We start from the raw sequence: 25,051 nt of genomic DNA on the forward strand, positions 1-25,051 counted from the left end.
TCTGCTGCTAATTTGGCTGAAAACTTGCATTATTACTTCAGCGCGCGGTGGCATTCTGGGATATGTGACCGTAGTTCTAACACAAAGGCTGTTCAATTTAAACCTCATTAATAACCAACCATCCAACCGCCCCTGCAGATGTTTACTCAGATTCAGACGAAAGCTACGATGTCCTGATCGACAACTTCAACAACAACTTACGAAACAGGACTTGTTCTTGCATCATGTGCTCAGATCGTAGAAAGGCAAGGAAAGAAAGAAAGACGAGGAAAAGAAGAAAAGAGAAAGCAAACAGGGAGAAATGAAACCGCCAGCCATCAACTTGTCTTTAATATCAGCTGTTATCTATTTTTTTGTTCCAAAACGATCGTTTGACTTGTGTTTTTTTTAAAGCAATTCTCCGCAATGACGTATGTTAACAGTGTGCACTGAGACATCTGTATATATCCAATGTATTTTTGTCAATATGGCTGTTGCTTCAGTTGTTTTCAAATAAATTTAACCCTACACTGCTTTCGGTTTGTAATGACTCTGAAAGCAGTACCCGTCCTAAGAAAGGGCAAAAGTAAAGGTGAGGAGAATTGTTAGAATGAGAGCTTCAGCAGGACCAGCGGTGAGCCGTAAGTGGAGCATCTACACAGAGAAACTGTAGGACAAACACAAGCTCACATCATTCACCATCATTCATTTTTAACTGTTCTCCTGCAGCTTTGATGAGTTCCTGTCTCTTGGAATTGATGCTGTTTTTCTGTGAGGTAATTGTGTTTTCCTCTGAACAGCCAACGCCCGCAGACCGAACCGCAAAGGGCTGAGGAACGACAGGGACAAACCTCTGCCTCCACTCTTGGCCAGGGTTGGTGGGAACATTGAGGTGAGTTTCTTCTAAACCTTTCACCCCTGATCACTTTCTTATTTTATGGAGGGTAAAATCTATTGTGAAAAATGTATTAAGATAGTTTTTTTTTGTGACCTGTCAGGTCCTGGGCTTCAATGCACGGCAGAGGAAGGCTTTCCTGAATGCAGTAATGCGTTATGGGATGCCGCCCCAGGATGCGTTCACAAACCAGTGGCTGGTCAGGGACCTGCGAGGAAAATCAGAAAAAGAGTTCAAGTCAGTACTTCAAAGATTTACAACTTTCTGAATTTAAGAGCTAAAAGAAAATATGGAAGGCTTAAAATATTTTAACGATGTTGGGTTTTCCGCCCCCCCCCACAGGGCGTACGTTTCTCTGTTTATGCGGCACCTTTGCGAGCCAGGAGCTGACGGAGCGGAGACCTTTGCGGACGGCGTTCCTCGAGAGGGTCTGTCAAGGCAACACGTGCTCACACGCATCGGTGTGATGTCACTTATCAGGAAAAAGGTACGAACACAGTTCTCCTGTCTGTCATTCTGGGTGTTAATGTTTATTAGAACACTTAAATTGAGACGAGAACGGACGTGTTGGAACAGGTGCAGGAGTTCGAACACGTGAACGGTCAGTGGTCCATGCCCTGGATGGCAGAGCTGGAGGAAAACAAAAGGGCTGCTGCTTTGGCTGCTGGTGAAGACCCCAAAACTCCTTCCACCGGGACCCCTGCAGACACGCAGCCAAACACACCTATCCCAGGTTAACGGGCACTTTCACATCCACTATTAATCTTATTCATCCTTATACTTCACAATCTCGTGAATATGTGAAATTTATCAAGTCATCAAGTCATCTCGACTTAATTTTTTTATAATTTCATTATATTAATAATTAATAATTTTCATTTTATCTTGTTGAAGAAGCCTTTTGGATTAGAGGGAAACAAATCTTCAATTAAAAGAAAAAAAAAACAAAATCAAGACCAGATGGCATTTTTCTTTTAGTTTTTTCTGCACAGAACAAATGGATGAATGAATCTTCAAATATATTTGAACTAGCGATTCAATTAAGTATTTCTCCTTAAAGGAACCTAAATTTGAATTTTAAATGTAAATATTTTATATACTTAACCGTCTGAAAGAGCTTTTTTTTGTTAAACATGACATGGTTTCATTTTGACTTGCACCCTCTTGTGGACGAATTTAGAAAAAACAAATAGTTTTTTTGGAAAATCCATTTAATTTTTATTTATTTATTAAAATCTAATGCAATTAATAGAGAAGAGTTTAGCCCCTAATGCAACATTTGAAACTTTTTTTTTTTTATCATTTCAGAGGATTTGTCTAAATCGGAGGACAAAGACGACATGAAGAAAGATGGAGAAGATTTCAAAGCTCCTAAGAAGGGAGAAGACCCAGAAGTAAATGTCATTCTTTTATCCGTTGCTCTGAAAGCTGTCACTGTTACTCATTTGACGTTGAATACCTCTCCAATAGATCATCGAAATCCCAGATGAGTCTGAGAAGTCTCCTGTCCTCGAAAAGAAGGACGACTTCACGGCCAGCAAGGAAGAGAAGGACGAAGAGGATGAAGGAAAGGAGATGGAAGCAGAAGACATGAGCTTAAAGAAAGAGGAGAAGTCTGCCTCAGAAAAAGAGTCTTCTGCGAACATTAAGGTTGAAAGTTCAGATGGAAAGATGGATTCAGAGGAGGACAAGTCTAAAGGTGAGTTAGATGAATGCTTAAAGTTAAACTATCTCTATCACAGGTTTTAAATAAAACTATTGAATTCTAAAGCTTAGCAAACATTTTTAAATATAAATATAAATCTTTTGAAAGCTGTTAATGTAATGATATTAAAACTCTAATCTAACAGATAAAATATCAACTACAAAACTATTGTTTTTAGTGTTTTTATATTATTTCCCTCCACGTTGTTGACTTGTGATGTACTATAATGACTCTATATTATACTACTTATAGTAATATTTATGTTATTTATAACAGTCTATTTTAAAGAGCATATTTGTTTATATTCATGTAACAATTATTATTTTCCTTTTTAAATTTAACCAAGTTTTTAAATATACTTTTCCTACACCTTAACTAAAACACGGAGGTAATTTGAATCATATGCAGATCAGCAGTTGAGTTTAGTCTGTTTAGGGGTAAATAATCTTTTGAATATGTAAAGTTCTTGTATTTCCTTTTCATTACTAAAAGTAAAGAGAATATAGAAGTACAAGCTGTGGCCTTTGGAGTTTTTCTTATAAATAATGCTGTTTTAGTTCCAGTTTTTTAACGGATCTACCACAGAGATGCTTCCATTCCTGCTTTTGAATTTTACCTTAAACTTTCAAGCTGTGTGTTAATAATAATACAAACCTATGACTAACAGTCATTAGTAGAATGTCAGAGGCAAACAAACTTTATCTGATAGATTTTTTATGGGTTATAGGTAGAACATTGTTCCAGATTGTCAAATTTATTTACAAATATGAAATTATATAAGATTTAGTTAAATAAAAAGCCTGCAGAATTTGTTTTTCTGTCACACAAAAGAAATGTCTCAGCCTTGCATTTACTTCCTCTGTCACTATTTCAGTTCTAACTCTGCTTCCCTTTTAGCCGAAGAAGGCAAAGATGAGAAGATGGACACTTCTTCCACCGCAGAGGAGAAAAAAGGTTTGTACATAAGCAAATCACTTTACATGACGTATTTTTGCACACATATTTTACAAAACTGACTCTAAAGAATGGATGGATATTGTTTACGTCTTGGGATTATTGTCATCTATGTCGGATGTTTCTCAACTTTTTCCTGCAGAACAAGAGGAGAAGGACGGAGGAAAACTGGAGGAGTTGGGGAAGCTGCAGAACGGAGAGAACGCCAAAGACGGAGGAGCAGCTGCTCCGGCAGTGAACATCAGTGAAGAGAAGAAAAAAGCCACAAAGCAGAGGTTCATGTTCAACATAGCTGACGGCGGCTTCACAGGTGGACAAACGCTCTTCCTCTTTCCATTTCTTTCTGTCCTCTTTCATTTCTGCCTGGTTTAAGCTTTTTTTTGTCTTGTTCCGCAGAGCTCCACTCTCTCTGGCAGAATGAAGAAAGGGCCGCAACCGTCACGAAGAAGACTTACGAAATTTGGCACCGTCGCCATGACTACTGGCTTTTGGCTGGAATCATACAGTATCCTTTAACTGATCATTCTTATTTTTATTAGTAAAATATATGGAATCTTTAGCAAAGTAAGAAAAATATATGGTTGTACTTTGGTGTAGATCAAACCTCAATTGGTGGTATTAAATATATGTTTTTACATTTTTATAGACATCATTAATCTAAAGCTGTTTTCACACTGAATGCGATTTGTGCATCCTGCAATGCAGTTTGAGCATCGGGCGTGGGGTGTTGGTCTTGCAGCAGCGCAATTTTCAAATATCTGAACTTTGGCGAGGTTGCCGCGTCGCATCTACCAATCAGGAACTCCTCTTTGGACACCTGATGTGTTCAATGACTCGTAAAATGAGATACTCCGACTCCGGGAGACAAGCATTGGGGAGGCAGCCTGCTCGGGTCTCCTGAACTCTATGATATTTTTCTTATGTTCACTGAAACAGTTAAAAAAAAGATCTTCTATTTTAATCTTGTTTTTATTTTTTTCCCTCTCGGGTTAAGGCGGGATATTAAGTCATTCAGACAGTCCCTGTAGCAGAAGTGTACCGGGAGAATCTCTTAATGGTCACATGAACCCAAACATGAGACGTGATAACTGATGCTTTTGTAGAGATTTTTTAAAGAACTAATTCTGATCAACAGACTAAACATCAGGAGACTAAAACATTGTAAGAAGCTGTAAAAAATGTAGAGATAAATGTTCCTTTATCTAATGAAAACACATTAAAACCTAAAACCAATTCTGGAATGTAACTACAGACTGCTGTTAAAGTCAAGTCTCAAGTCCTGCAGACTGTTAAATCTCTCATTTTTGTAGGTTTCTTGACTTTGCGCCCCACAGACATGGCTACGCTCGATGGCAGGATGTTCAGAACGATGTGCGGTTCGCCATCATTAACGAGCCCTTCAAAGGAGAGATGAGCAGAGGGAACTTCCTGGAGATCAAGAACAAGTTTCTTGCTCGGAGGTTCAAGGTAAAACAAATACCTCTTAACAGGTCAGAAATTTGCAATTTTTTGTCATGACTTGCTGAGTTTTTTTCTGTCCCCTCCTGAAGTTATTGGAGCAGGCGCTAGTTATCGAGGAGCAGTTGCGCAGGGCAGCGTACCTGAACATGACCGAGGACCCGGCCCATCCCTCCATGGCGCTCAACACTCGCTTCAGTGAGGTAGAGTGTCTCGCCGAGTCCCATCAGCACCTCAGCAAGGAGTCCATGTCTGGAAACAAGCCTGCCAATGCAGTGCTTCATAAAGGTAAAGGACAGACGACAGCTAACGTTAAATACAAATAAAATGCATCAGTGGCGTTCATGCAGACTGTGCAGGAGAGGAGATGCACCAAATGAAGCTCGGGTCCAGGTGCTGCAGACCAAGAAACTACTTTAGAGTTCTCCGCTGCAATATTACAGTTAACCCTTTAACATCAGAGCTTCAGTTGCAGCGTTTACATTCTTTCGTTACCATAACTAAAGTAATTTCATTGGATTTGGACTTTGAGGCGATGTTGATGGAAAGCCAATATGAAAAGCCGCTTTTCTACACATCAGAATCAGCTGATTCACGTTGATCACATGAACGGTGGTCTAGTTACGGTTATGTCAAACAGTTATTTACGTTTTGTCTGTGACATCAACAGGGTTAAATGGTTAAAATAGTTTTTTTGTGTTTAAGGATGTTTGTTGTCATATGAATTTAATTTAAAAAAACAAACCTTTTTATGGTTTCATGACTTAAATATATCTTTAGATGATGCAATGTTAGCAAAGTCTGAAATGAAAAGAAACTTTAAAAGAAAAATACAACAGATTTGATATGAAAATCCGTAGAAAGACGGATCATTTTAATAGATTTTAGGGCTCACATGTCAACGTTTAGGTCTTTTTCTGTCACAAGGATAATTTGTGAAGAATGGCAACAATTTTACTAATTTTTCTGACTGTTTTCAGTGAAGTAGATGAAAATCTGCTCCAATATTGCTACAAAAATAAAGAATATTTAATACTAAAAGAAAGTGGTGACAAAGCTTTACATAGTTTCAAAAACCATGAACACACAAGGATGTTTTTCTGTCTACAATCATTTGCTCTTATTTGTTCTTACACTGCAATTTCAAGCATTCATAATAAAATTATAAACATTTACTTTGTTTTTGTTTAGTTTATTAATTCATTGTGCTTCATGTAAAACGTCTTTTAGAAAAGACTTTAAAGTCCCACTTCAATCATCTTTGGCTCTATTGTAAAATTATTTTCAGTTTTTAAGATAAGAATATTTATTTAGTTTAAGAGTAATTACGATGATGTTGTTTTTAGCCAAAATTCAAAACCCTGCTGTTTTCTTGGATAAGGTTTCTGCAGAGCGGCAATAGGGACTTTTGGCTTATCGTAACCCTAACTTCATCACTTTGTTTACACACAGCTTACAGCCTCTAACACCTCCAACCTAATATTACCAGTGAAGCAAAAATAGATGCCATCTCTAATGAGGAAAACAAAGACGTCCTTGGATCGATTTGTGTGAAAGTGGATGCATCAGAATGGAGCAGATGGAGACGATTGAAGATTTTACATAAAAACTACATTTGTGCAGAATATAAGCTCGTCTGCTCCTGATTCTCGACTATTTGAATTAATAAATATTGAAAAATGCAATTTTTTTCCCTAATTTTCTTTAAAAATGTCATCTATCATGTAAAAAAATGCCACAAAAATATGTTAAAACCACGAAAAACACAATTTACATTGGAGTGGATCTTTAATGAAGTAAGAAATGAGAGGCAGAGGCTGCATGCAAACAGGAATTGAAACTGCATTTAGCTCTAAACTAGTTAAATAACTTTAACAGATGATCTAAATAAAAGGTATGTGACACAGTTGAAATAAGCTGTTTAATGTCATTTTTACAGCTGCAAAAATCAAGACATCTAAATGTGTAAATATTAGATTAAATCGATTTGTCCATAAAACCTAATATTGGTTTCTGTTGCTGATTGTGATGCTCTGTCTCCAGTTCTCAAACAGCTCGAGGAACTGCTCAGTGACATGAAGGCCGACGTCACTCGTCTCCCAGCAACCATCGCCAGGATACCTCCGGTGGCCGTGAGGCTGCAAATGTCTGAGAGGAACATCCTGAGCCGGCTGGCCAGCCGGGGTCCTGAGGTCACAGCTCAGAACCAGTCACAGACTTCCCAGCAGATGCAGGTCCCTCGCTGAACAAAAAAAAACGAAATAAAAACCTCTCCTCCGAGGCTAGTTTCTCCACCTCACCGCCATGTAGCAGATGTTCTCCCCTCAACCGCCACCAACCACGCAGCCGGGTTAGTCTGTCTCACTCTGCGTCGATAACTCCCCCCTCCACCCACGCCTGGAAGAGCTTCAGCTGCACGGCTGGACTCGACCTGTGTGGGACACTGGGAGTGAACGGAAGCATAACGTCATTCTCTCTCGCCCAATCAAGCGCTTTTCCTCTATCTGGGATCGGATTCAACCGCCGGCCAAACTGACAGCAGGGTCAAATGTGTGTCACATGTGAATACTTAGGCAGACGACTGACTGGAGCGGAAGCGGCACGCGTGGAGTACACTGATGCTTTTTAGTAACTTTGGGGTTGTTGAAGAGTTCAGGGGTTTGTATCGTGTTATTTTCCCCTTTAGGAGCGTGTGAAAGGATCCGTTAGGAGTTATATAAGTATATTGTTCTCGCCAGTACGCGTGCGTCGAGAGGAAGTGCTCGTTGATGTATTAAACATGACATATTGATGTGCATCTCTACTGCAGAACGGCCGCTCACAGAGACTGTTACTGTCACTTTTGCATCAGTCCGTCTGTCTCCCATCTGTGTCTTCTATCCCTCCATCCATCTGGGATCAGCGCTTTGTGCAAACTACACCTTGACATTCCTAATTTGTTTCCTGAAATAGAAACAGAATAGGTCCACAGCTTTTAGGTACACGTTTTAAGAATTATATCTTGAGTTTCTGTATTTTTTTCCCCATTGTCTGTTGTTATGTTGTTTTACATTAATAATTATTAATATTATTGTTATCACTTTGTTGTTTTTATTGTTGCTGTTTGTTTTTAAGGACTGCAATAAAAGGTCAACAATTTCTCAATCCCTCGTATTTTGATGTTAGAGTACACCTCATGTTTCCTTTATGCACATGCTTTAAATATAAAAAAATATTTATTTTTTTAAGAATTACTATAACTACATACAGCCCTGGCACTATGTTTATTTTGTAACATTTGTGTTAAATTTGTCCATACATTTTACAAAAATATGACATCCTGTTTTTGTTTGTACATTTAGTGAATGTTGGCAGCAGTTTAGTGAAACATGATCTCATTAAGCACATGCATAAATGGGCATTACATAAATGACATGCAAGCCTTAAAAAATGAAGTGCAACTTCCATACACAAACGCACTTAAAATGTGATGAAGGAAGATGTTAATTCTGGATTCATCTGCAGAAACGCTGGGAAAGACGGGGACAGGAACAGTCAGATTTTCCCCCTCAGATAGTAGGGTAATTAGGACAAAATTAAAGTAAATTACAGGGTGGGAGGATAAGCCAAACTCAAGCTTGATAGCTTATCTTAAAGGAGAGGAGCTAAATTCGCTCGACTCCGTGAAGGAATGAGAGCAGCAGCTGATCCAAAGAGCAAAAATGTCTCATTTTTATCCATTTTGAGTAAAAGTGAAAGATTTGCAGCACAGAAGATTGAATTAAGTACATCAACTTCAGGAGAAAGTACACGGAATGTCTTGCAGGTAGGCTTTTATTTTTTCTGCTCCTGCTTCCCGAATGACATGTTTAGGTTATTCTTTGACTAATATCTGTGACATTTATTTGTTTAAAAGATTTACTTCTAAAGTATCTTCATTTTGTGAAGTTTTCGTATTATCTCATCTTAATGAGAACAAAAAAACTGAATGTTTAGGTATGCTGGTGTAAGACCTGCAGGGTCCCCTACCATACAGCAGTAGTTTATTATCAAAAATAAAGTTTATTTTTGGAGGGGAAAAAATAAAATTGTTCAGAAAATGTGATGTTTTTTATGTAAAACCTTAGCATTTAGAGTGAAAGTGAAATGTAAAAAAAAAGAATTAATATCAATTAAGCTTTTATAAAAAATAAGAAATTCAATAGAAAAATTAAAAAAAATCCTCAGAACCAAAAAAGTTTTACCATTTTAAAAGGGGTTAGAAGAGGTACTGATTTATTTACTGTTCCGTTTCCTCAGTTAAAAACATGTTAAGGTGCAATAGTCTTTTTAAATTCAAGTTGAAGGTATCTGTGCAATAGTATGATGTATGCAGAATGGGAAATGTATGCTAGGTTTTATTATTTTATGATTTATATACATATTTGTATATTTTAATAGGAATATAATTTTAATCTAGCACTAACAATTTGTTTTAAAAATGTTCCTGATATTTTTTGTTATTACTTTCTGCACCTAGGAAAGGGGATTACTTTTTAATGTCATTATACAAGTGCCCAATGACAAAAAAAAGATTATTCTATTCTATTCTATTCTATTCTAATTCTTAACTGTTAACGCCTACATTTATTTCCAGCTATGAAATACACAAAATGAAATGCAGAGTTCCACACGTTAAATTTACACACTCTCCTCAGCACCAAATCATTCCCCCTTCAGAATCCCTCCTAATTTTTTCATCCACACCATAATAAAACAGCTTAAACCTGCTCCACAGCTATAGGCCACGCTCCCCTAACACGCAGGATCCACCTTTCTTCTCTCCATCACGTCGACCAGCTCTCTCGTTTTCCATACATTCAAATTTCCACCTCAGCATCCTCCACTCCTGCTTTTCCTTTTCTCTTCCTGCCTTCCTCCTCTCCTTCTTACACCAGATGTGATCCAGTTTCCACCAGCAGCCGGTAGGTCAACAGTTGTTTACCCATGATCCAGAATAAAAGTTCTGTTTGTGATATGCATGACAGATTTGGCTTTGGTTTTACGTCAGTTTCCCTTCCTGACACAACCCCCTGCATTTAGCCTGACTTGTTGGAGCCGACACCCAAAAGCACTGGATTAGGCCCCCTGGTGGTAGCCAAGCCTGACAGTAATAAAAGCTAAAACTTGTGTCTTTCATTCATGCTGACCAGCTTTTTGTTCAAGTTTTCCAATAAGTTAGCATAAATATCTTTATAAACTTATTTTTTGAGTTATTTTGTTGTGGATTTTGACACTATAATCACATGTGACATGGCTTAATAAAGATTTGAAAACATTGTCCCTTTAAGACAGACAGACCAAAACACTGTAAAATCTGCAATAACACAGCAAAAATAGTTTCAAACAGCAACAATGAGACAAGAGGAAAGAGAAACACAATGAAGACAATGCGTTTTATTGTTTTACTGATGTCTGATTGTCTGTGACAGTTTTTCTATACGCCTACATCCTCTCCACAAAAAATGACCTTCAATGCTTTTTAGAAAGTGTCTTTTTTCAGTCATCATTTTCCCAGACTGTTATGTATTAAAGGCCCCATGTTTCCAAAGATAGCTGTTTGTTTTTAGCACAGCTGCTAGTTAGTTTGCCAGGAACTGGTGCAGTTCTCCATCAAGCAGCTGTTTATAGCAGCATTTCAAATGTGAAATTCAGACCTTCAACCTAAAAAAAAAAACAAGAATAATGTCTAAAGTAACAGTAACTATTAAAATCTGTCCATCCATTTTCAAGAGTCTGTTAGAGCCTATCCCTCCTACTGTCGGGGTACACCCAGGATAAGTTGCCAGTTTGTCGCAGAGCTTAAAGCTTTTAAATATGTTAAAGTAATATAATGGAGTTACTTTTCTCTTAAGCAAAAAAATGCAATCATCCATTTTCTTAACCCACTGTATCCCTTTTGGGGTCACGGGGACACCAGACCCTAACCTGGCAACGTAGGAAGACAGTAGAGTACACTGGTTGCAGAGTTTAAAGCTTTTAAATTTGTAAAATTATTATAATGGGGTTACTTTTCTCTTAAAAAAACGCATTCATCTATCCATTTTCTTAATGAACTGCTTCCCTCTTGGGGTCACAGGGCCACCAGAGCCTAACCTGGCAACATTGGGCATCTGTGGAGAACACTCTGGACAGGTTGCCAGTTAGTTACAGGCCTTAAAGCTTTTAAATATGTAAAATTAATATAATAGAGTTCATTTTCCTGGAAAAAAAAGTCTATTGATTTATTCATTCATAAACTATGCTGCATTTCACCTTTTTCATCAGGGAAAAATGTTCACAGTATCAGTTTGCAGTACAAACCTGATAGCAGGAGTGAGTAGACCAAATCAGAAACATTTTTTTCTGTCACTGTAGTTGTGTGCATGTGTGCTGTTTGATACATGTCTGCCTTTTGTCTGAGATTTGAGGCCACCTGAGACACAAAAAGACGCCAAACCAAGTCTAACTGCAAAGAATATGTGAGGCAAATAATGCAAACGACAATAGCTGGCGTTAACCACGACAGCACCTGGAGGGCTGCGTGTGTGCGTTTGTTGGTGCATGGGCGGGGAGAGCTGCACCATGTACTAGAAACTACAGACTTCTTCACTTTTTACTTCAACTTTTTCCAGCAACGATTTACACCTCCTTTGGAAAACAATTATTTTCAATCTAGATGCTCCTTTTTGTGGAGATCTCACGAAATAATTGCTATTTTATTTGCATTTTCACTTGTTGTGCATTTGCCTATATGTGCAAATTTTTGTGATTTTAGGAGCCAAAAAAAAAAAGAAAAACTCCTCTAAAATTTTTTGGCTGCAGATAATTTACTACATAGTGGGATCAAGCAGCAGTTTTCAAAGTGCTAGCTCAGTGTTCTTTAAATTAAAATAGTTAAATGATATACTAGCTTGCAGCAGCACACAGACACACACATACATTCAAAGGGGGAAGGTTGAACTACAAATGAGGAAGTGTTCTGACCTTTGTGCGTTTCGCACACTCATACACACCTGGAAGTAAAGAACAGAGGGCAGATTCAGCCGACAGGTGGAGGAAACTTTGCAAATACTTTCTGTTAGACAAAGAGTGGGCATATTTGTGCACTGACGAGGAGATGAAACTGCCTTTTTGGAGGGATTTTTTCAACCGTACGCCTGTTGGAATTGCCGCTGTCTCACAGCTCTGAACGGAGGAGTCATCTAAAGAAGCTGATTTTTTCTTTCTTTTTCCAGAAGTTGGATGTGATGGAGTTGAAGCCCTCTCTGCTCCTAGATTGGCAGAGTTTTTGTTTTTAGTCGTCAATAAAGGAAATATATTTATTAAAAAAAAAGGCACCATCTTTATCTGCTTGAGGAATTCCGGCCTGTCAGCTATTTTGGTTCCTGTCTTGCTTTCACTACTTTGTGAAAGGAGACGTAAAAAGGAAGCAAGGGGAGAGCGAATGAGCACGACGCAGAGGAGGGCAGACAGACATATACAGCGTCAACACCTCGACCCGTGTCAGTTGTTTTCGGGAGCAGCTGAGGAGAGTAAGTGTTTACCTGCTTTGCTGTTGGAGGGAAGACCGACAACCGGGGTGGAGGTGGCGTTGGGGCAGAGATGGATACTTGGTTAATGTGTTACATCAGAGGGAAAGCAGAGGAGATTAGATTTGATTGAGATCTTTAAACTGAAGTTAGTGTGTGACACATAAAATAAGTCAACCAACAGTAAGGAAGCTGAAAAGCTGCAGGACTTACACAAACTTTTAAAGCCAAAATGTGTGATCTGAGTCTGCATGTGTGCCGTAGGAACAAGCCCCTCTTCCCAAACCGCTCTTCTTCTCTCTAGTCCCCAGAAAAAGTGAGGAGACGCCATGGTTCGGTGAGTCAAGCCTCTGCCGGACACATCAGATCCTCCATTCGTAAACTCTGGTTTTGTTCTTTGTGTTTTGTGCAAGGCGTGACAACAACTTCTCTGTTTCCATTCCTCCTTCTGTCTATCCCCAGCTGCTGCTGGCTTGTCCCGCTTCTCTTCTGTCGTGTCATTTCTGATCCCTCGTCAGCTAAACCCTGCAAGTTCAGGACATAAATACACTGTTTAGGTTTCAGTTTGTTGTTTTCTCAAAACTCCACAGTGTCAGACAGACAGATCAACTGATGTTTTTATGCAACATGTGAGATTCTAAAGCCTATTAAGGGTGTAAAGCAACATAATTTACTGAAGTAGGTCTAGATCAGTGAATATATCTCATTATATGCTTTGTTTTTGTCATGTTAGAAGAGATCAATATATTGCATGTAGCTAAAGCAATATTTACAATTTCTGTTAGGATTCCTGGACTTTCTTATAACATGGAAAAGTGTTTATCTTTAAGAGGCCACATTGAAACTAGCTTTGATAAAACATTACATGTTAGTCACCCTCTGTGTTTTATGAGTAAAACAAAAAAACATAATTTTATGATTGTGGATTTTTTAATGAAATATGAATAGTGTAGTTATAAAAACAATAGCTTTTCTCTCATGCTTTCATGCACCGCTTATTGTGCTGAGAAACTCGCATTTCTCCGTGCGTCTGTGTGCACCTGGATTTCCTTGGTCTATTTAAAGCTGTACATTTTAAATCCATCTGACACATGCCTTCTACTAGGTCAATGTAGTTGTGCTTCATCTTTTTTATCTTTGCGCGCCGATCCAGGTGGTTCCACAGAGACATCACAGGCCTGGAGGCTGAGGAGATACTAAAGGTGCGAGGCATTCATGGGAGCTTTTTGGCTCGACCCAGCAAGAAAAACGTTGGAGATTTCTCCCTGTCTGTCAGGTAATGTCTGGCATGAACAGATGAGCTTTTTATTCATTCGTGTTTTGAAGCCCATATTTGCTGATAAGAAAATAAGCTGCAGGCTACCGCCAGAGCTTCTCTTTTGGTATTCCTCTTCCACATGCCAATTTTGTTGGAGCTCCAGTGTTTATGTTTTTTGATTTACTGAAACTTTTCAACCATTAACACAATCAACATAATTTGAGGAGATTCTGAAGGAGAAAAGCGGCTCGTTCCACTTTTCTCTTGCTGAAACTGATAGCTAAAAATGCGCAAGCTGATATCTGAAACGCTGAAGCTGAGAGCTTGCCAAAATATTAGCTAAATGCTAAAATAGGCAAAAAACTGGGAAATTGTCTAATTTTGCCAAAACAGCTAGCATAACACTAAAATATTAGCTAAACTCCAAATTTGTCCAAAGAATTTAAAAAGTCAGAATTGGCCAAAAACAGCTAGCATAATGCAAAAATATTAGCTCAAATCTAAGCTAGCCTAAAAAAAAATGGAAAAATTTCTAAATTAGCCAAAAACAGCTAGCATGCTGCTAAATTAACCCTTTAACACCGGAGCTCCAGTGTTTATAATCTCTGATTTGCTGTATTTTTTTTAATCGTTAACATGATGAAATTCCTGCAGAAAAGCGGCATGAAAGTTACAGGATGTTAAAGATTTTGTGTTTAAGTATGATTTTTTTAGTGTATAAAACTGTGCGGATGTAAAAAAAAAAATGGTTGTTACAAAACTCAAAAAGACATGGCTGCATTTTATTTGCAATACAGACAAAAATTTATCATTTTAGACGTGTAATCTGTAGCTGCTTTTTGGCAACAAATAATTTTACAATTTCCACTTTGTATATGTGAAACAGTCAGCGTTTCCCAATTCTATGTAAAAAAAACTGCACAAGTCTCAATTAAACACCCCCAGAACCACTTGATTGGAAAAAATGTATTTTCATTGATTCTTAGCCTTTGCTTTGATTTTAAAAATCCAACAAAAACATGTTTGACATCCTAATAGACAGTCAATGTACCAAGAGGGGTTAAACACACTATTTGGTGACATTCTAAAGGTTGATATGTGTTTGTTGTCTTATTGTTTACTTATTTTATGGCTAAATTCCCATTTTCTTCTAATATTTTTCCCATTTTGCTGTCTAAACTGAGTCTAAAAAATATGGAAAAGAAAAACTGCTAATAATCCTTTAATAGGATGATTTGACTTTCACGTTTGATACGCTCGGATGAAAATAAGCTTAACATCAATCTCAGTGACCTCACTCGGCTCTTTTGTATCTGCTGCCATCACAAAGGAACCGTTAACAGTTTTCTTGGTGTGGCCTTGGTGTTTTTGTCTTTTTTCTCTCCAGGGTGGGTGAACAAGTGACCCACATCCGCATCCAGAACACAGGTGACTACTACGACCTGTATGGAGGGGAGAAATTCGCCACCCTGTCCGAGTTGGTGGACTACTACACATCAGAGTGTGGAATCCTGCAGGACAAGGACGGCACCATCATCGAGCTCAAATATCCCCTAAACTGCTCGGACCCAACCACTGAGAGGTCTGTGCTTTCTTCAGCCCTTCTTTTTTTCATTCTTCAGTTCCACTGCAGGTTGACGTGTCCTACTTTCATTCAACTCATTGTGAGGTGTGCACTCACACGCTCGGATGAGGTGTAAGGGTGTTTGGTTAGGTGGTGAAGCCAAAAATAGTCGGCTGTGACCAGCAATGCTACTTTTTTAAAAATCTGATTACGTGACAAGAAAGATCAGTTGGTTGGACAGTTTTTATAGCTTAAATGCAGCGGAGAAGCCACTTTGTTGTAATTGAGGTTGTCTTTTTGTCGGTCTGTCAATGAAAATAGACTCACATTTTCAATCTGTGAAGACTTTGTTGCCTCATTTAGAGGAGCTTGGAGGTCACAAGCAAGCAATGGCGACATCCTCTGAGGTGGGAAGTAGCAAAGCATGTATCCACATACTTTATTAAAACTGCAATTTATTACTCACATATATCCATGAGTGAAAGATGCCCTCTTATTCCTCTGGATAGAACTCAAACGTGTAATGAAGACGTAATGTGGACGGTGAGAACAACAGGCAAACTCTGGACCTGCATCCTGCAAGAATTAACTGATTAACAGTCAGAAAAAAACTGAAATTAAGCTAAATACATATTTAAGTAAAAATAAAAAACAAATTAATAGAGGAAAATGAGAGTAAAAATACAAACATGCACCCTCCAGATGAATTAAAAGTTAAGAATTTATAGTTAGACCAATTAGGTATATGATATTGAATAATATAATATATAAAATAATTTAGAATTAAACCACTGACATACTAAAAATTACAATTTACTTCAATTAATTTCTGTTCATTTTGTCAATTTTAAAAAGAAGCAAAAACATTCAAAATACAAGAAATTATTCTTCATACTAAAGACTTAGTGCTAAAGCACCTTAGACATTATTTCATGCAACTTTTTTTTTTTACTTTACAACCTTTTCTGAGGCAAATATGTCATAAAAAGTGACAAGAAAATCCGCTTTGTTTTTTTAAATCAAACACGAGCAACTAAGTCTTGCAGAGAATTTAAGCTACTTTTGATTTTTGTGTCAGTAAAAACGACTTTTGGAGCGTCAGCACATTACTGTTACTGGTTAGCCTACCATTATTAACGGCTTATGACACCTCAGCTCCTTATTTGGCTGACTTATTTAGTAAAATTGAAATGGGTTTTATGTACTCTGAGCAGAAAAGTCTTAAAAGGCACATGTGTGTGTACTCCACAACATCACACTCTGAATACTGTGTAAAATAAACGCCAAGCACAGCTTTTGCAGCATATAATACACACTCTGCTTATATGGAACATATATATGCTTTTCAATTTGTCTTTTTTTGTCAATTTTGTCTTCTTAAACAAACCTTTGTGCTAACTTTAAAGATTTAAGATTGGATGTGCATTTTATAACGTTTCATTGAAAACACAGTTGTCAAATATAGAAACTCCAGGGACATTAACATTAACATTAACATTTTTGTGACAGAACTGGGACTGAAATTCCAGAATTTATGTAAAATGATTTTATTGAAGCGGAGGAACGGTGATTAACCACTGATTAGAAGATCGCAGGCTCAGTAACCACGCTGCCGGCCCATGTGTTGAAGTGTCCTTTTGCAAGACACTGAACCCCACATTGCTCCTGATGATTATAGGTTGGCGCCAGCGTTCGTTAGTGAAGTGTGTGCATGGGTGAATGAGACAGTGAAGCGGCTCAGGCCTTCTAAGAAGGTAGTAAAGCAAAGCGCTGCATAAGTATTTACCGTTTACTTCCTAATAGCATCAGTAAAGTTAATAAACTGCTTTAAGTTTAAGATACTTCATGTTTGATGTGTTATATCTAAGATCCTTAATGAGAAATTATGAAAGAATCCAAAACTGACAATTAAAACACAAGTTAATCATTTAAAACGCACATTTTATTTACTTATTCTTCGCTTTAATTTCAATCTTTACTAAATCTAGTCGGTACGTCTTTATGCACAAACAAACAAACAAAACTTCTGCAGGAGCTGCAGATTAGTCTTGTAGTCAATTTGAATTAGTGGGGGCACAAAATGAAAAAAATATTGTTGTGCAGTGTGAGTTTTACACCAAACCACTGATGTTGTTCTCTGTGGCCCGACAAAAGTCTGCCAGCCTCCTCTTTCATGCATGAAGACGTCTGACTGATGGAGGTTTCCTCCTCACTCTAGATGTTTTTAAGTCGATTGATGTCTAACTGCTGTGTTAAATGAAAAGAAACACCATTTTATGTTCTTTCTGCGTCTTCACTTAGACTGGTAGTCCTTAACAACCCCCCCCCCCTCCATCCTCTTTCTCTCTTCTCTCTGTTTGTCAGTTGTTTAACTTCCCTTTTGTTGCTGCGGTTGGAAACTTTAAGTTTTGACACTCTTGAAAGCAATGGCCAGACCCTGCTCGTCTTCCTCTATTGCACACCCGATCATGATCTTGCTCACTCGCTATCTTCCTCATCTGACGCAAAACTCTCTGTCATCTCAGCAAAGTGTGATTACAAGCAGCGCAGCAGGTCACCTTGTGGTGCAGTTGTTTTGATGGCACTTCTCAGAAAGGACACACTTATTATTGCACCGCATGTGCAGTCTAAGATTAATTTTTATTTCCATAAGTGCGGGCAGGTCTTGCCATGGCCATTTCTTTCTTGCAGGTTGCAACCTCCCCATCTGTCTGCAGATCCTCCTTGCAACTGCACAGTTTTATATAGGTTTTTAAATTCAATCAAAGTTTGCAAACACTTGAGAGAACAGAAAGAAAAATAAGAGAGGCTGAGGGAAGGGCATCTGCAAGTGTTACTTATCTAAAAGGGGGGGCAGGCTATAAATACTTTGTCCTGTTCAGCCATGAAATCTGTCATCAGAAATTTTCCGACCGCAATGCAGGAAGTTTAGAAGAAGAAATTGAGAACTGTGCCTAAAATTAAGTCACACTCAACTCAACTGAGAGTATTTCTGTTCAGCCACAGACACACAGGGTACAGTGGTGGACATTTTTGTAATAATAATAAAAAAAATACCTAAATATAGGAGTATTTTTTCCTGTTTAAAGCGTCTGACTTTAAATTCAGTGGTCAGACGTGCCCCATGCTGAAAGTTTTTTCTGTTTAATTTATCCTCAGGTCAGTATTATCCTGGAGGAAGCAGTGGAACAATTCATTGTTTGTTTTTTCACGCATAAAAGAAAGATAGTGTGCATTTACAAGTCAAAACCGTCCGCACACAAAAGCTGCCTTATTCTGATCCGTCAGAGTGAAGGCCACAAAACCAGTTGAGCTCGGGCTGTGACTATCTGGAAAAATGATCAATATGCTTGTGACCTAGGTGGTACCACGGTCACCTGTCCGGCCCGAATGCGGAGAAGCTGCTCACCCAGCGAGATGAGCCGGGCACCTTCCTGGTTCGGGAGTCTCTGTCCAAGCCGGGAGATTTCGTCCTCTCCGCCCTGACAGAAGAAATAAACAAAAACGGGACAAAAAGAGTCTCTCACATCAAGATAATGTGCCAGGTGAATACTTGTCTTTATTGCCCTTTTTTCTTGTTTTAAGTGTGTAAAAAGGGGAAAAAGTCAGAAAAGGTCTAACAGATCTTTCCAGAATTGTGCAGCACACCCCAAAGTGAACTCTCATTTCCCCGCCTTATGCAATAACAGACTTTTGATTTTGTTTCAACTTGCGGATGTTCAACCCTTTTTTCAACTGGGTACAAAGACTATATTCTGACATGTATAAGAGTTTACATACTTCCTAAGCTGTGTGAAAAGAAACAGAAACACCAGCCAGCTCATTTCCATGATCTGCATCCTGACGTGGCAGGCGACCGTTAGGGCTTTTGCATTTTATTTTTAGCCGCGCCTGACCTCACAGAAAACACCATTCAGGCTTTATTTAAAAGAGGGGCATTGTTTCTATGCACTGTTAGCATGTAAAAGATTAATGGGAGATTAGGTGATGGGTCATGAAGGCCTTTTCATAAGCTCTCAACTGAGGTCAGGTGAAATCCTCGGCTGTTGGTGGCCGTCGCACTAAAGGTTCAATCTCGTTAAAGGAATTAGATATACCACAGCTTCAATGCACTTTTAGCTTCTAATATTTTTTAGGAAAAAAAATCAATTAAAATGCATTTGATGGATTTTTTATTTAATTTGGACCTGATGGCAATAATGTCTGTTTTTCTTGTGGCTCCAGAATGACAGGTACACCGTAGGCGGCTCCGAAATGTTCGACACTCTGACAGATTTAGTGGACTTCTACAAACGCAAAGGAATCGAGGAGGTTTCTGGAAACTGGGTTCATCTCAAGCAGGTGAACTGGACTCATTAATAATAAAGTTTTAGTCACACAAAGCATAAATGATATGTTCCACATCTCAGCGAACAGTGAATTAAGAGTGTCTGTGGGCTGCGGAGGACAGAAACTCATCTCTTATGATATTTGTTAAAGTTACAATGCGCAGCCCACAGATAGAAACGATTACTCACAAGTTTGCCTCTTTGACAATTCTTTCATGTCTGCTGAAAATATATTCTGTTCGTCTTTTTCATTCCAGCCGTATTACTCCACCAGAGTGAACGCAGCCGATATCGACAGCAGAGTGAGGCAGCTGGACCAGACCGCACAGGAGCAGCTGGATGGAGAAGGCGAGAAGAGCAAGGCCGGCTTCTGGGAGGAATTTGACGTAAGACAGAACCCAGCTGGAGTTCACTTTAATATTGTTTGACTCCAAAGTGAAGAGGAATTTTGATAGAACCGTCAAGCTGCTCGTTTCTCTCACTGTCATGGTTCCATCTTGTAGAGGGAAAATACGTCCAACACAAAATATACATAAAATGACCCCAAAATTTAAAGCGTTGCAAAAAACAATAATAAAACCAATGAATAAATAAACTAAACTTAATTTTGATAGCATTTTACAACGCCATCAGGGTACCAAAGTGCTTTACAATAAAAAGAAATAATTTTGAATTGAGCAGATTAAGAGAAAAAAAAAACCCAACAGCATAAAATTACAAAAAGCAACAAAATACATAAAAAAAATACAAGTGTTCAATATATGAGGTAAAAAAAATAAATTTAAGTTGACGTTTAAAACTTTTTAGGCCATGAGCAGTTCTGCAGGAATATTACTCCACAAGTGGTGGGCCGGCAACTGAAAAAGCAACCAAAGCTGTACATTCAACTGTGGAAAATATTTAAAACCTTCACTATTAGATTACATGTCTAGTCAATTTTTTTTAAACACATTTTTGATCAACTCACTTTAAATGAAAAAAAAAACTGATATTTTTACTGTTTGTTAATGAAAGACTCCAACAACTCATGAAAAACAGACATTCACAGGTTTACAGTTGCGGAGAAAGTATTTTTTCAGGTGTATTTTCTTATTTTTCTTAAATATTTTAACATTCAAAAACTAAGAAAAAATATTTTCAAATGTGTCCCTAATATGAGATATTATACTGATAAAATTAGCTTAAAGGATGACTACTTGAAGTGACAAAACTTGTACATTTTTTCTCCAAATTTTACTTATTAGTTTGTTAGTTTACAGCTAGAAAAACAATATTTTAAGGAAACTTTCATTTATTAAAAAAATAGCCCAAAAATTTTTGATATTAAATCTACAAAGCAACTTACATTCTGAATTCCTGTTTTATTTTTAATAAAAAATTTTGATTTTTTGCATCTAGCTTATTAAAATAAGATACAAAAAAAGGATCAGCCACCTAAAAATAGAGAAGCGGAAGTCTGAAGAAGTGCAAAACAAGAACAAATACACAAGGTCTGCGTTTCCATCACTGTTGACCTGATTATGTGTCTAACCACGAGTTGCTGTCTGTCCCTCCTGACAGGCTCTTCAGAAGCTGGAAGCCAAAGTGAAAAAGAGCAGAGAGGAAGGTCAAAGACCAGAAAACAAGAGCAAAAACCGATACAAGAACATTCTTCCCTGTGAGCTGCTCTTTAATCCTCCTCTCTGAATGAAACTCCACATGTTTGGTGCTAATTGTGACCAAATGTTCTTCCTCTTTTACTTCAACCTCACAAAAGTTAACGACACGAGAGTCATCCTGCAGGACACCGATCCCAACATCGTCGGCTCCGATTACATCAATGCCAACTATGTGAAAGTGAGTCTCTAATTCATGTAGACTCACAAAAACCACTAACACGACAGTCGACTGCGTGGTTTGTTTTAGCTGATGTTTTAACTTGTGTTGCCCGACTCGCCCCGTGTCTGCAGAACAAACTGCGGGAGACAGATCAGAAGGTTTACATCGCCACACAGGGATGCCTAGCAACAACTGTCAATGATTTCTGGCAGATGGTATGGCAGGAGAACACGCGTGTGATCGTCATGACAACCAGAGAGGTGGAGAAAGGACGGGTCAGTATCAGAACAACTTCAAGCGATTGCTGTCGTTGCATTTATGTGTTAAAAATACTTTGTGTAAAAGTAACACATGAAAATGTAGTTTTACCATAATAATCCTAGAGTTTATTTCCATGATGCCAGATGTTTTTGTAAGTTTGCTTTGGTGCAGGAAATTCATCTTATGTATTCATTGACAAGTGTTGCAAATGTAGAAAAGAATCCAGACTAGAAGGCAAGAACTTAACTGCATAAAAATGGATTTAAAGCCATATTTTACAGCTTTCATTTAGATTCTTGAAACTCATTGAAAAAACATGTGCAGCCGTTCAAACTGGACCACTTGGTACAAACTACGGTTTCTCACATTGAAGCCTTAGCTACACTTTAGTGAAAAAATAGACAACATTGGTCCAGAAGTTTACTTGCAAGTGAAAAAAAATGAACCGTAGAAATTTAATTATATATATAATTTATCAGAAAAGAAAAAAAATTGTAAAAAAAAAGCAAATCTCAGAATAGTTTTTAGGTGTCTGATTGGCTCAAAAGCAAACTGAACCAAATGAATTTGTCGTTATTGTTCCCCATTTGGACCGAGTGTTTAGTTGGTGTGAAACCGCCCTTAAATCCATGTTGCAACCGATGTGGAAATGTGATTGTTCACCTTTCAGCACATCCCCTCAAGCTTTCACTGATTCAAACACGTTTTATCCAGCTGAGGTCCGGCATAGTGAGACCCCTTGTTGCTACATAGAAGTAGAAATGTGATTATGTGAACTGGTTTGGAATGAAGTGGTTGTGTAGCTGAATAAAAATGACAGTTGTTTTTTTCTTTTTCCACAGAATAAATGTGTGCCGTATTGGCCGGAGCTGCATAGCTCCAAGGAGGTGGGGCCGTACGTAGTGACCTGTGACACGGAGAGAGAAGCTTCTGACTACAAAGTCAGGGTTTTGGAGATCGCTCCAATAGCAAAGGTGACACCCAAACGTCCACACAAGAAACTGATTGCCCAAAGTTTTCCAAACAAATCTTAAAAAACAACTATCCTCTCATTTCCAGCCACAACTGTCTCGTACCATCTGGCACTATCAGTACCTCAGTTGGCCGGATCACGGAGTCCCTCAGGAGCCCGGTGGCGTCCTCAGCTTCCTGATCCAAGTCAACACTAAGCAGGCTGAATATCCTGAAAGTGGGCCCATAATTGTTCATTGCAGGTACTTAAAACTTACCCCAACTACAGGGACATCCCTTTTTTCTTAAATATAGAATGATTTTTTTTCTTTAACAAAGCATTGGTTTCATAATCCTATATTAGAAATCATTCTTAGAGGATTAGGAGATAATCTAACGTTTTCAGGGTTAAGCTCAGCCTGTTCTAATTAAACAAAAGGCTTTGAGTTGATGTAAAGTTTATCCTGCTGGAATGTTTCCTCTGGGACTTTAGGGATGCTAAAGCTGCGGTGTTGTAACAATTACATAATCCTCAGAATTCAGGAATCCCAAAGCCCAAACTTTTTCCTCACATGCACGGATTCCCACAGCTGATGAATAAAACTTCACCTTTTTGTACGTTATTCCTAGTAGGGCGTAGTTTAATTGTGGGTTAAAATACAAACAAAACAAAAGGTAACAGGTTAAATGAGGTTACATCGAAATGTGACGCCTTAATAAATAAGGATTTGCTTTATATTCTGATTTGTTAAGACTCGTGTAGGCATGAAGGAATAAAAAATTCCAGAGTAACCATTTTATTCATCATATGAATGTGCTTTTATTCCTGAAACTGCTATTTTCTTGGCCTTCGCTATAATCAATAACAACATAAATCATATAGAACACCACAGTTTGCCTGTTATAAAAGCTCAAAAGAAAAAAGATTAAAGGCTCTTGATAAATTTTGATAAAGTTTCCAAACAGCTTCTTGTGCACATTAAATTTGTAACTTCCTTGAAACAAAATTCTTTGATGTCCTCTTCGACACGCCATCAAAGTTCTGATCAGTTTTCCGTTGGCGTAGAAATGTGCGTGCGTGTGCGATCGAGGATTGGTTTTGGTTTATCTTTGCATTTCCTGACGTCTATAATTAGCTCCACGGCTTTGGTTGCATTTAGATCAAAGAGGCTGCAATCTATAGTGTGGAACTTTTTTTTTTAACTTTTAATAAAAAAGTCAATCTGGGACAAACTTAAATCTGGTACACAAAGAAAAAAAGCTAAAAATAATAAATAACTGCATGAAAATCTTTAGAATAAAAGGCTTACATTTGTCCACAACACATCATGATAACGTAGAAAACAATATGCATGCTGATTAAAATTAAAATATGTTGCATTTTTCTGAGTGTCATGAGTATCTGGGTAAAGTTTCACATGTCCCAGGAATGGGTGGACAAAAGGCCAAGTCTACAGCATCATTAGTTTTTCTTAAATTCCTAATTTTTCAGCAATTTTCAAGCCTGTTTTTAGGATCTTCCTCTGTTTTTATTTTCTATTTGTTACATAAACCACAGTTGAAAATAAAACTACTCTAATTTATCATGTGTTGTCATATTTTGACCTTTTTTTCATTAGAAATACTTTTTATTAGATATATTATATTGGGTACCCAGCAAAAAGTGGTGGTTTAACTTTTTATAGCGAAAGTGTTCTGGGGTTAAATGGAAATATAACATCTATGACATCAGGTTTCATCTGCAGCTTCTCATCTTCAGGTTTAAGATTTCTGTGTTTAAAGTTGCAAAGCTCTGTTTTACAAAAATAAATACATAAAAATGGTCTTCTTGTGATTTTTCTAGTGCTGGAATCGGTCGGACGGGAACGATTGTGGTTATTGACATGATTATTGACACCATTGACACCATAGGTAAACATGTTTTATAAGTTCTCCAACTGCTTATATGTCTTTAAAATGCGTTTTTGTTGTCATTTTAGTTTAAAATCATATGTTTCCTCTCCCTGTAGGCCTGGATTGTGATATTGATATCCCAAAGTACATCCAGATGGTTCGGGAGCAGCGCTCCGGCATGGTGCAAACCGAGGCCCAGTACAAATTCATCTACCTGGCCGTATCTGAATACATTCAGACCACCAAAACCAAGGACTGCGCCTACATGGTGAGGACAAAAAAATCCTGATCTCCAGCTGCCAAGTTACATAAAAAAGCAAAAACAGGCCTTTACCCTTTCGGGTGCTTTTATGAACACCAGAGTTGATGCTAGCAGAGTGATAAGCTATCGCTGAGGCTTGTGTAAGATGAACATTGACCCAGACAGAGTGAATACCCGCAACCAGGAAGACATAAGG

The 25,051-nt window shown here is 38.0% G+C and overlaps 2 protein-coding genes and 1 long non-coding RNA gene across 11 annotated transcripts in view; 2 read left to right on the forward strand and 1 right to left on the reverse strand.

Moving 5' to 3' along the window:
* chd4b (chromodomain helicase DNA binding protein 4b) overlaps nt 1-8,133 on the forward strand; it is a 24,726-nt gene extending 16,593 nt beyond the window's left edge. For all 5 annotated transcript variants that reach the window (XM_024267723.2, XM_024267722.2, XM_024267726.2 and 2 more), the window contains 12 exons: nt 780-871; nt 978-1,111; nt 1,217-1,361; nt 1,451-1,607; nt 2,183-2,268; nt 2,345-2,573; nt 3,477-3,533; nt 3,676-3,843; nt 3,930-4,038; nt 4,868-5,000; nt 5,084-5,279; nt 7,035-8,133. In XM_024267723.2, coding sequence (XP_024123491.1) covers nt 780-871; nt 978-1,111; nt 1,217-1,361; nt 1,451-1,607; nt 2,183-2,268; nt 2,345-2,573; nt 3,477-3,533; nt 3,676-3,843; nt 3,930-4,038; nt 4,868-5,000; nt 5,084-5,279; nt 7,035-7,237 — 1,709 coding nt within the window. In that variant the 3' untranslated portion in view covers nt 7,238-8,133. The remainder of the gene's footprint in view (nt 1-779; nt 872-977; nt 1,112-1,216; nt 1,362-1,450; nt 1,608-2,182; nt 2,269-2,344; nt 2,574-3,476; nt 3,534-3,675; nt 3,844-3,929; nt 4,039-4,867; nt 5,001-5,083; nt 5,280-7,034) is intronic.
* The window catches only part of LOC112143739, a 22,643-nt gene continuing 4,490 nt past the window's right edge, over nt 6,899-25,051 (reverse strand). The window contains exons 2-6 of one of the 4 annotated variants that reach the window (XR_004949393.1): nt 18,752-18,824; nt 15,809-15,931; nt 15,670-15,744; nt 12,536-13,045; nt 6,899-7,434 (exon numbers count right to left, since the gene is read on the reverse strand). This is a non-coding gene — a long non-coding RNA (uncharacterized LOC112143739). The remainder of the gene's footprint in view (nt 7,435-12,535; nt 13,046-15,669; nt 15,745-15,808; nt 15,932-18,751; nt 18,825-25,051) is intronic. The other 3 variants (XR_004949394.1, XR_004949391.1, XR_004949392.1) reach the window with 3 other exon arrangements.
* Nucleotides 11,996-25,051, forward strand: part of ptpn6 (protein tyrosine phosphatase non-receptor type 6) — a 15,516-nt gene continuing 2,460 nt past the window's right edge. The window contains exons 1-14 of one of the 2 annotated variants that reach the window (XM_024267803.2): nt 11,996-12,523; nt 12,825-12,857; nt 13,674-13,796; nt 15,166-15,360; nt 18,704-18,887; nt 19,567-19,683; nt 19,928-20,056; nt 21,231-21,327; nt 21,427-21,506; nt 21,620-21,763; nt 22,592-22,723; nt 22,809-22,963; nt 24,544-24,611; nt 24,710-24,861. In XM_024267803.2, the coding sequence (XP_024123571.1) occupies nt 12,850-12,857; nt 13,674-13,796; nt 15,166-15,360; nt 18,704-18,887; nt 19,567-19,683; nt 19,928-20,056; nt 21,231-21,327; nt 21,427-21,506; nt 21,620-21,763; nt 22,592-22,723; nt 22,809-22,963; nt 24,544-24,611; nt 24,710-24,861 (1,584 nt within the window). In that variant the 5' untranslated portion in view covers nt 11,996-12,523; nt 12,825-12,849. Of the gene's footprint in view, nt 12,524-12,784; nt 12,858-13,673; nt 13,797-15,165; nt 15,361-18,703; nt 18,888-19,566; nt 19,684-19,927; nt 20,057-21,230; nt 21,328-21,426; nt 21,507-21,619; nt 21,764-22,591; nt 22,724-22,808; nt 22,964-24,543; nt 24,612-24,709; nt 24,862-25,051 lie in introns of both variants that reach the window. The other variant, XM_024267801.2, reaches the window with a different exon arrangement.

This window comes from Oryzias melastigma, linkage group LG16, assembly GCF_002922805.2.
Source record: "Oryzias melastigma strain HK-1 linkage group LG16, ASM292280v2, whole genome shotgun sequence".
Lineage (NCBI taxonomy): Eukaryota > Metazoa > Chordata > Actinopteri > Beloniformes > Adrianichthyidae > Oryzias > Oryzias melastigma.